Source organism: Pseudochaenichthys georgianus, chromosome 6, assembly GCF_902827115.2.
Source record: "Pseudochaenichthys georgianus chromosome 6, fPseGeo1.2, whole genome shotgun sequence".
NCBI classification, from domain to species: domain Eukaryota; kingdom Metazoa; phylum Chordata; class Actinopteri; order Perciformes; family Channichthyidae; genus Pseudochaenichthys; species Pseudochaenichthys georgianus.
In genome coordinates this window covers 17,289,801-17,301,803 of record NC_047508.1, presented here as the reverse complement: position 1 = coordinate 17,301,803, position 12,003 = coordinate 17,289,801, and the positions used below count along the sequence as shown (strand labels likewise).

At 42.9% G+C, this 12,003-nt stretch overlaps 1 protein-coding gene across 1 annotated transcript in view; it reads left to right on the top strand.

The window, feature by feature from the left end:
* The window catches only part of hipk2 (homeodomain interacting protein kinase 2), an 87,579-nt gene that overhangs the window by 56,227 nt on the left and 19,349 nt on the right, over window positions 1-12,003 (top strand). Inside the window, 5 exon segments of the mRNA XM_034084370.2 lie at window positions 3,617-3,740; window positions 4,358-4,477; window positions 6,379-6,465; window positions 10,045-10,229; window positions 11,348-11,510. Of these exon segments, the coding sequence (XP_033940261.1) occupies window positions 3,617-3,740; window positions 4,358-4,477; window positions 6,379-6,465; window positions 10,045-10,229; window positions 11,348-11,510 (679 nt within the window).

Below are 12,003 nucleotides of genomic sequence, written 5' to 3'. Positions count from 1 at the left end.
TTATACTTTCAAAAGAATTGCAGAGGGAGAAAACACAATATCTGTTACAGGGTGATTGAGTGCTGCTTGTTTCTATTATCAACTTAAGCTCAGGCGGCATGATATGCAAAGAGTTGAAAGTACAAACACTGATATTTGAATATATATAAATAGAACACAAACCTCTGTCTATCATTCAGTCGATATAAAGGAGATTTTGTCTTTTGTTGTGTTGTGAGTGATTTGACTTCAGTTACTAAGAACTTTAAAGGGGCCCTATTACGCAAATGTTCAGATTTAGTAAATGTATTTTGTTCCTCTACTGTGACATGTTTACATGCTTTAATGTTCAAAAAGCCCTTTATTTTTCTCATACTGCCTGTTCTGCAACACCTCTTTTCTAGCCAATAGAAGCTTGAGGGTGATGTGGTCATGTCACTATGTTACAGAAGTAAACAAAGGAGTCTCACGGCCCGTCCACACGGCGGCGTGCGTCGAAGCTTCAACGCTTCTGCCCGTTCACTTTGAATGGGGTGACATCACGTTTCGCCAAACTGCATTGTGGGAGCGGTGCTCGCTGCAAAAGTTGAGCAATGTTCTACTTTTGAAGCTTCGACGGAAGCGTCAGCCAATCGAATCATATGCCAGTACAAGCTCTAGCCAACCGAACCGCGTGCTTGTGTGTCCGGGGCGGGAGATTCATGTGATTGGTTGTTGGTCGAGTTTCAGACACGCCCGCCGGCAAGCTTCAACGCACGCCGCTGTGTGGACGGGCCGTAATCGAAGTGTTTCAGGCAGTGGGAGAGAAATTTGGAATTGTAGCCTTTGCAGACCAATTAACACACAATGCACACAATCCTATATAACACAACACAGGAAAGTGAAAAGCATTATAGGGCCCATTTAAATTGACTTTTGACTAAAAAGCAATGCTGGATTACAGGAAAGTGAAGTGTGTTAATGAACATGTGCTGGCTACCAAAAGTGATTGAGCGAGTCTCTTGCTGAAATTCAAGGGGGCACAGAACCTTCTGGAAGTTTTAACTTACAATATTCCCAGTGCTCTTGCCTCACTGTGTCACATGTGATGTCTGCTGTGAATCTCCAGCCATGCTAACAGGCTGTTAGAGGGGATCATGCTGACCTCAGTCTTGGTGTCCATCTCTTGTCTCTCCTACCTTCATCAGACCTCACTGTTCCCGCTGTTATCACCTCCTCGCAGACTCCTTTATCCCTCTTTGGCAGGCTCTTGATAGACGTCTCGGCTCATTGTGTGTGAATGTGTCTTTGTATCGGTGTGTAATGGTGCCCTACGATACTGTTGCTAGAGTGTTGTCTTGGTGTCTGTTCAACCTGCTGCCCTCGAGACCCCAATAACCACCTTCTGTGACAGGAGCTCTTCACTGAGCTCTTGAACTCTCTTCCACTTTTTTACGCAGAATATCATCCTCTATCGTTTTCTGCTTTTCTATAATACTCGGTGCCCTCTTTCGCTTTTCTTTTTTTGTCAGGGAGCAGTGAATAGAGGGCAGGGAGCTACAGTTGGAAATGAGCTTTTAAGTATGCGAAGTATGTTCATTCATTCTCCTCCAAGCCCTCAGAGCGCCCACCCATGGCCCCCCCTACAGGCATATAAAGTCCTATAGCGTCCCCTCATGCTGTTTTCCACATTCTCTGTTTCCCATGGTACCTACAGTTCCAGCGGGATCGACGCCAGGCCCCTTCGTTTCTCTCGCTGTGACCCGAAACCCTGCCAGAGCCCGTCCAGGCTTAAGGGGGAGCGCTAGCCTCGTTACCATGGTCACGCCAATCATAGTGAACTCGGCCATGAATGAGAAACTTTCCCAAGATTGGCATTAAGATCCTGTGTGCTGCTGTAGACATGTTATTAACAGAAAGAGAATGATCTCAGTTGCAATGGTTCAATCTAAGTTAAAGTTAAAGTGAAAAGTTAGGACGATTCTAAGGGCCCGTGACTGACAGGGGCCCGAATCATTTTAGAACATTAAGAAAAAAAAAGTTTAAGTAACCAATGTGATTATCTTTTCATGGGGCCCAGAATCCCTGGCGGCGCCCCTGGCTAGAGGTGACAACATTTCAAATTTCAAATTAACGCCAACCAAATTGTGACGACAGCCAGAAAACCTCTTGAAAGTGCTTTGCATCGTTGGAGAGCAAAGTCACTGTGTTCTCGGTTATTTTAAGCCCCACCAGAACCATACCAGAAGCGTATTAGTCTTTCTGACAGGATATAACATATGTTGAATGAGTGTCTGCAATTGTCTTGGACTGCAGTGCTGCTCAAACAACTGAAGCAATATTTCATCTTTTTTCTTCAAATTATAGATATTCATTTTCCATTGAAATGGTCTCTTCATGTCCTCTCACCGCCCTGCACGCATGTGTGTGTTCGACTGGGATATTATTAACTCAAAGGCAGGATGGAGCTCATTGCATGCTCTACAGAATATTTACATTGGTTTTATTTTCATGGCTTAATTGCTTCCACATTGCTTTGTGGCCCTGGGTCGTGAAACTCGGTAAACATACCCCTCTGCCTCCCCACAGTCCCCTTGTCTAAATACCAGAGATGGGGCTCACTGATTGGTGCTCCTGCGTGCTTATCAATCACTCATCTGCAGTGTGACACCTTGAAAACTGCCTGAACAAGTGATGTGAAAATGGAAGAGCCCACAAGGCTACACTGAGAGATCAATGTTAACACAACAGCCTTCAGACATCGGAGATTAATGGATTGAGTGATTGGAGTGAAACTAGAAAAGTGTGTTAAAGCACAATTTGTACTTTCTTGTGTATAAATAATATATTTAATTTATATAGCGCTTCTCATCTGCCAAGACAAATCTCGAAGTGCTTCACAACAAGGGATACTGATACGCTTTGAGATAATAAAAGACAAATAATTGTAATAATAATAAGAAATCAAAAAATAAAATATAAAATAGAGTACAAAAATGAAAGTCGGAGATAGCGATAAAAATGGCAGTACTCCAGGTGTACCATGCTCAAAGTTTATTCGAAGGCCTGCCGAAAGAAGAGGGTCTTAAGGCCGGTTTATGTATGTTGTCTAATTGTATCGCTTTGGGTTCAGGAATGTTGCTTAAAACTTGTCTACATTGTCCAGCTCACTCCTACATATACAACAAGATTATTTGGGCTTTTGATCTTATAGAAAGTATGAAAAAAAGCTCCAGGCCTTTGAGCATAGGACTTATATTGAAATTGGAAATGTTATGGCAGTTATAAAAGTATGTGTCATTTTTGTATGTCTTTGTCAGTCACATCTGACACACTAAGCAAAGAACTAAATACATTTGTGAATACAAGTTTTGAGAATTTTGGAAATCTTTATTTTTATTTCAACAGGTGAACATGTGAGCTAAAACACCTGGTTAATATATATCGTTGCTCGTTAAGTGTTGTTTGTATAAGACTTGTCAAATAGATGTAGTGAAATGTACATTATTCCTCTTTTTAAACGTAGGAGAATAAATAAAAAATGAAGTACAAATATATTGAAAGTACAATTCTTGAGTAAATGCACTTCGTTACATTCCACCACCACATCAGTTTATGTGAGATGTCTAACCATGTTGTGCGTGTTGTGTGTCCTCAGGGCTCCAGAGATCATCCTGGGCCTGCCGTTCTTTGAGGCCATAGACATGTGGTCCCTGGGCTGTGTGATCGCGGAGCTCTTCCTGGGATGGCCCCTCTACCCCGGAGCCTCAGAGTACGATCAGGTAACATACGATTGCAGCTTGCTCCTCCAAACCGCTTCCTTCACGGTCACTTGTGTTCATGTGTGTGTTCTCTCCTCGCAAGTGTGCACTCACGAGTGTGTTTGGGAGGGTGGGATGCTTCTCTGAATCCCCCTGACAGGCCCTGATGATTCTTGCGCAGCCTCCATGTTTATCTGAACAGATGCCACAGAGCCACTTGTCCAATTAGCGCAGCCCCTGTGCTCCAGAGCAAGACATCGCCGCGTTCCCCCTTCTCTATCAGTCAGATGAGGCTCGGTGGGAAAACCTTGAGCAAGTTGTGCTCCATCACTGAACAAGCTCGCCTGATTTCCCCCCAAAAAACTACACAAAGTGTCTCATTTACAAGTCTCAAATCAATCTTAAACTCTTCAGCTGAGGTTCTGTTTGGGTGCTGTGCATATTGCTGCCGGATAAGTCTGGAGTCGTTAATGTCAGCCTAGATTTTCAATCTGCCAGAAAAGCCTCCATCCTAAAGTGTATCTCTTTTTGTCACTGGGAAGAATAACCATGCTCCTTAATGTAATGCTCCTCTCGGTTCAATCATGCATACGAGGGGAAAAGTCTCACATTACATTGTTTCATCTTCTGTTTTGCAGATCCGATACATCTCACAGACACAGGGTCTGCCTGCGGAGTATCTGTTGAGTGCGGGGACAAAGACCACCAGGTTCTTCAACAGAGACCCCGACTCCACCTATCCTCTCTGGAGACTTAAGGTACGGCTTGAATGATAGACACTAAGAAAGCAATTACTTCCAGGTAGCATCAACAACATCCTTTAAAGAGCAGGAGATTTGATGACCCTGGGTATAAGCACTGCTCTAACTCTTCCCAATGTCCCTCCATGTGGGCCACTCGGTAAGCAGGTCCACTTTTGTACCCTCATTAACTCAAGTTAAACTTTTGTTACTAAGTTTTGGATTGACTTACACAAAAATACTAATCCAGCTCTAGAGTGATGTTATATCGTGTCTAGGAGAAGAGACGAGTGCCTTAGTTTTTTCATAAATCCCAGTGACATACCAAACTGACAACACTGATGATGATGATGATGATGATGATGATGATGATGATGATGATAATGATGATGATGATGATGATGATGATGATGATGATGATGATGAAGACGACGATGATGATGATGATGATGATGATGATGATGATGATGATGATGATGATGATGATGATGATGATGATGATGATGATGATGATAAGGGCCTTGAAATGAAGACATAAAGCAACATAGAGTACATAGTGTACATGCCCTTAAGTCAGCTGCACATACTGTAGGCAGTTGTCAAGTAAATGTTGTGAAGCCTTTGCATGCAATTTTAAAGGGACAGTTCACACCTAATCCGAAATACATTTCTTTCTCCTAATTGTAGTGCTACTTACTAATCTAGTTTGTTTTGTGTGAGTGCTGGGGATATATGAAAAGTCTGCTTTCTTTAGAATATAATTAGACTAGATGGCATTCAGCTCGTGGGGCTCAAAAAATACATTTGAAAAACACAAAAGCAATATCTCTTTACAGAAATCATGACCCAGTTACTCAAGATAAAACACAGACGTTGTTGTGCGCAGTTACATGTAGGAAGTATTTTCTTTCTGCCTTACAACACCTGCCAACTGACCACCTATTAAGAAGGAAGCGTGCATTAACTCAATGCCTAGAGGCTTGTGCTAATGAAAGCGTGAGGTTCAAATATGAATGCAATCCTCCTTGGCAGAGCTGTAAAGTTATTTAGCTAGCTAGCTTGATGTGCGCTGATACAGGTTTAGTTAAGTAGAGGGAAAACATTCCCTACTTGAAACTGCTTACAAAAAGGTAATACAACTATTATGATTGATATATAGCCCTACAGGTAAAAAGGAAAAGATGTATTTTTGATTTTTGATTGAACTGTCCCTTTAAGAATTTCTCTGTGAAAAAAGTATGACCTTATGGATAGAAAGTCCTTTTTAAAACACATTGTTCTTTAATAAGGGGGTTTCTGAGTTACAGAAGATATGAGCTGACAGCAGAACTGACACAGGGACAGATTATTATCTCTTCTTGACACCGCTGCTGTAACGTCTCTGTCTTTGGCATGTGGAAAATTAAACATGAAGCCATCCTGACCACTCTTTTCCACTCTGGAGAGTGATTGCTCAGCTTTAATTCGACCTTGCCATATGTTTCCACGTAATGGCAGCTGCATGTCTTTGCTGACTGTAATTAAAAAATATCATGTGTTCAGTCAGGAGGTTTCTATAGTCAACACAGATTAGTTTTGTGTACATTTGAAAATCCTTTGAAAAAGAATGATCGCATGTGTTTATACTGGTCCGTGCACTTTCACACAGTTTACTTTAACGCGTGTCCAGGTGTTTGAAACACGCGTGTGGAGTGAAGTTTATATGTTGTATATTGTCTCAGTGATGTAGTGTGTGCCTCTGCATGCCGTCCCCCCGGCTGCTAGATGAGTGTTTGTGTGCTACCCCAGGGTTGCTCAGAGGGCAAGCGGAGTCCTGCTGCATATCACCAACAAGAGGCTGTAATGAGCCAAATGTAAATAGTGCGTTTCCAGAGGGGAAGTGTGATTTGAGAGGAACATCTGCTTCTTGTCTCCCGCAGATTCAAGAGGACCACGAGGGTGAAACGGGGATCAAGTCCAAGGAGGCTCGCAAGTACATCTTCAACTGCTTGGATGATATGGCGCAGGTATGCTAATTCAGAGAGCATTACTCTTTTTTCCCTACGATTTGTACAATATTTGTCTTTTGCTTGAATCAAATACACCTGTTCTGGCAATTGAAGCTCCACTGCTGGGTCTTCTCAGGGCTGGTTTGATCCATCACATCCCGAGAATTATCTATCAAATATTTGAAACCCTTTAAACTATTTATCCTGCCAAGGCCTGATCTCCAGATGCGTCGTAGCTCGGCTCCTATATGGAACTTTTCAGAGTGAAATGAAAGCAGCTGAAACTCCTCCTCAACTCTGCCTCTGGCTTTTCTTCATTTTTGCTCCACTGCTGTCTAATAAGTTACAGACAGACATTTGAGCCGAACATGTGGTGAGGGTGGTTAACGTCGATGTAAAGTTTGCTTTTCTTTTTCATGCTGGAGTGAGTGTTGTGGCTAGGTCTTCAGTTTGTACGTTTATAGTACATGAAGAGGGCAACTGTACAAAATGATTTACCCCCCACCCTTTCTGAACACAGAAACACACACATCCCCAGTTTCTTAGATCAGCACCATAGTGTGTGTTCATGACTCAGCTGTTTAGCTCCTCTCTCCCTACAGCCCTGCATGTCACCTCTGGGAATCTGTTTGTTTAGAAGTGAGGTTTTTTAATTGCCAAAGGCCCCTTACTCTTGCACCTTCTTGTTTATGTGAAAGAACAACACAATAGAAATGTGAGAGAAAGATATTAGATCTGATGTAGTCAAAATATGTGAATTATTTCAACACAGAATACCCATAAAACAATGCACTTACATGAATTAATATAGCTGCAAGTAACACTGTACCAAAAGAACATTTAATAGACAAATATAGACTAATTTAAAAATGTATCTAAGTTTACAATAATGTCAAAATAAGTGTTTTTGTCTTAGTGCATACATTAACACAGTTTCTCATTAAAGTATTTGAAATAATATACAATTTATAGGATAAGTTAAGTTAAGTTTTTTTAGACTCAAACATTTACAAAACAAATGTGTGCAATGAAGCCTTTTCTGAACTTTTATGAAAGCTTTTCCCAGAGTCCATGGCAGAGCGCCCCTGACCCCACTTTGAGAACCACTGAGAGTGCCCTATATAGCCCACTTTTATATGGAAAATATCTCACGAACACGACTACATGTAATGTCACTTTCCTCTATGACTCCGTTTGAATTCATCTCTCCACAACGGTGGGAAAGTTCACAGGTAGCCATGACATTTTGATAGGACGTGGCTGACAGGGGAGATGATAGCGAGTCTTGTTTTGTCCACCCTCACTCAGCCAAATACTGGTCCTGCTGGCAGATATGGCGGCGGTGATGGAAAATTACAATGTTTTTTTCCCAGGGCTTTTTCGAAATCTGTGACAGTACTCTCTTGTCATCGTGCACCTCGATCATACTTCTGATAATGACGCACCAAGAGATCAGAGCTAAGCAGGTTAATTACTTCTTTTGGAATATGGTCATATGCAACCAGGCCTGTCCATGTGGATACACAGTGGAGGGAGAGACTTAAGTGATGGAGACAATTATGGTTGTCCAGTAGCGCCCAGGGCCGTTGTCAGGCCTGTCTGGAATAACATGCTGTCGGCTGGGACAAGATAGCATCGCTGCCTGGGCTTGTTGCGTTTACAGTTAGCACACACACACAGGCAGCACAGACTTTAATGAAACCAACCTGCACCGGTATAATATCCCCTGGGTCATCTCTGTCTCCTACGCTTCAAGCACCGAGTCCCATCTTCCTCGCTGCAGCCAGACGCCATACGAAAACACATAGCAGAGCTGCAAAAGCCTAATGTGGGAGAAAACTGCCTATTTTGCCCTATCTCACCATCCCGACCGTATAAACAAGTCAGCATTGTGGGCATCTGTCTCCGCGTGTATAATGGATGATGTAGCTGAAGGCCCTGAAAGACACAGAGGCTGGGTGCCAGGAAGAGATAATGAACCTCCTCTCAAAATGCGGGGAGGCTTTAGTCACAAGTATATCTAATTTGAGTAAATCAGAGACCAACTTAGAGCAAATGCAGGACCCCGCTGCAGGCCTGGTGTAGACGGCCTCTTGGAAAATGATTCACTTTGATCTGCAATCCTTCAATATCTCTGTTGATAGGAGTGAAGGCACGGCAGGAGGAGCAGCACCTTATCTTTCTTTTATTACATGCACTTAAAAATGCACTTCTCCTCTCTTCTACTTCTCTTCCTGCTGAAAAGTCGAGTTTATTGCACACGTCATATTGTTGTGCAGGAGACAGGCCTGCATCCTGCCTGCATAGCCCTCATCTCCCGAGGCGTAGCCCGATCTGTCTCACTGCTCGACATCTGCCATGCCTGCCCTTACTCCAGAGTGGCATGTCAGCGCTCCCCACGGCACAGATGTGGCTCCATAAACAGCCGTTGACATGCAAGGCACGCAAGGCTGACCATGTTATTCGAAGCCTCTTGTCTTAGTGACCGTTTTAATTTCAAGCCAAGATTAGAAAATGTCAAATGTTGCTTTTATTGAGAGAAAATGAAGCACGGGACATGCATTTCCTATCTAGTATATTCATATATCTTAATTAAATGGATGATAGGAAAATTATGGGGCTACTTCTTATTCAGCCTGGGTTATTGTGGCACACCTCCCAAATGCTATGCATGTGCCAACCAAACTGTGTACATTTCCCAAAGTCATCTCTTCCACTAGCAGAGGACGATGTGATTATTTCTCACCTCACTCCGTACATTATTCCTTTATCACAGCCAGCGGAGGTGGCAAGCAGAGAGGAATGGCTACAGAGCCTGAATAACCTGCATAGAGGAAGATAATTGAATCAGATTTGCGGTGTTGACTGGCAGCACATCTGATAGCCCCTGGAGCAGGCCTACAGATAAGCGCTGCGTCTTTATTAAAAACAGGCCTGCTCCCGCTGCATGGCAGTCACAATAAACATGGCTGCCTTTCTGTTGCAACTGTCCCTGTCTCTGCCTGACAATCTACTTGTTTGCTCAAACTCATACTAGCTATATTCTTTACTCCACATGTATAAGTAAACCCTGCTCAAATAAAAAACCAACAGTTTTGTAGCTTCTCATAAGAGAAATCTGCTGCTGTGCCCAGTATTTATCCACAGCCTTAGCTGCAATGTCTAATACAGATATGTTCCAAGGCAGCTTCCCAGAACCTCTTCAAAATATATTATGGTTGTCTCATGTCAGCTATTATGGTTGTCTCATGTCAGCTTTTCTCTGAGGCTCTCACAAAATGGTCCTTTGTGAACCTAGCCAAGGGCAGCATTTATTGCGTCCATGTTTTTTGTTTGTTTTCGCATCTCAGGAATAGATAAAGATCTCGACGAAGGCGCCAGGAGATATTTCAAGTGGCACTATAAATACCAGTGCAAATGTTTAAAATGTCACTAAGGTGCCAGGTTATCACTGGGCCCTGTGACACTCACACTGGCACCCTAACTGATGAAGTATTAATAGGCCTCTCTATGGGAATGAGCTGTGGGGGAATTATTTCTCAACACATTAGAGACCTTGAATGGGTCATTATGCTAAGATGCTTGTGTCTGTTTCAGGTGAACATGACGTCGGACCTTGAGGGGAGCGAAATGCTGGCGGAGAAGGCCGACAGGAGGGAGTTCATCGACTTGTTAACCAAGATGCTGACCATCGACGCGGACAAGAGGATCACTCCTATCGAAACGCTCAACCACCCCTTTGTCACCATGACGCACCTCCTCGATTTCCCCCACAGCACACAGTACGTGCCGCTTGTTTGTTTATCAATCATTTGAACTGTGAATTTTGACCAGAGATAGCAAAAGTACACACATCCAGAAGTACAGATACTCGTGTTTAAAAATACCGACTAAACTTCTTTACTCGAGTAAAAGTAAAGAAGTATGGGCTAGGGAAGGCTAAGCCTTCCCAAATATTTGTGTCACTGCATCCTGGTAAAATAAAAATATAATGTATAATGTTTGTGTCTTTGACATTAGCGCTGCTATGCAGCCACCTGTTCCCTGTAGGCCTACTACGAAGCAAGTTCAACATATTCTGGATATGTTTGAGTTATCTTAACTAACCCTAACAAACGAGATCTCGCTAAGCGGTCCTACGACGCTGGTTATCAACTCAGTAAATCAAGCCAGCGTTTCTCTCTCCAGCTGAGAGCGCGTTCACGTGAAAGGGGCGGGGTTAGCTACATTTGACCAATCACAAACAGGGACAAGTGTACTGACAGCGCAGCGTCATACTTCATTAATGAAAAGTAAACTAATATTAGACAAATATGAACTTTAAACATCCATGACTTAAACATATAATCCAGGATACAAGCCACATAGTATAGAGTGAATATAGAACAACTGGTTAAAAAATAAATAAACTACTGAGTGTTTGAAAGCGTAACAGGTTTATGATATCACTGCCCCGTCTAAGACACGAGTGGATCTGACTTTAATTACATTTGAGTTGAGTGTTTCGTCAACCTAATGTGTTGCTTAAAATAATACTTCTGCATACAGTATGTGACACTGTGAGTATTGCTCGGCCAGATACGGCTCAGCTGACTCAGATAAGGAAATATATGATATATTATGGTATTATATGAATGATAAGTGCGACACGTCAGCGTCTTCTCTGCATACTGCCGTTTAAACAGTATTTCCTTTATCCTGTAATATGACTTGATAGATTTAAACTCCGCCCAGAGCTCTGATCAGCAGGCGGTGCTTTCACTGAGTTGATCTCTTTTCTATAGGAGGCGGGCAGCGTCAGGTAATAAAAAGTGATTTAGCCTTCCCACACCTGAGCCTATGTTCCCACCTCTGATTATGACACTGTCGCAGCACTCATTCTGTCTCCCTCCCTGTACAGTGTGAAGTCGTGCTTCCAAAACATGGAGATCTGTAAGCGTCGCGTCAACATGTACGACCCGGTCAACCAGAGCAAGACGCCCTTTATCACCCACCTGGCCCCCAGCACCTCCACCAACCTCACCATGACCTTCAACAACCAGCTGAACACTGTGCACAGCCAGGTAACGCCTCCTTCATCAGTATGCTGATGGAGAACTTTTATGCTGCGAGATGCTAATTAATTTAACTATGGTTTACAGCGTTTCCATTGAAAAAAAAGACATGAGAAGTGGAATATTTATCGTGTATATGTATCACAATGGATAATTAAAGCTGAAAGCCTCGAGCAACAATAGGAAAGATGCGTCTTGCTTACACGCCCAGTCAAATGCTGTCTTAAACCAAATAATCGTATTTTAAACGCCCAACTGTCAGTAGTTTACCAGCTCAGCAGCCCATGAGCGCCTGTTTGTTTCTTTGTTCTTTTTCTTTAGTGGATGTTTTTTCCTGTCTGTCTGCACGTTTCCATTCTTACTCGCCTGCCTTTCTGCCTTGGTGCATGGATATCTGTCTGCCTGCATTTCTGTCTGTGCCCCAGGTCCTGTGGGATTGTCACAAAGTGCTGATTACACACATGACAAGCCCCACTTCCTGCTTGCCTTGCATTCTGGGGCT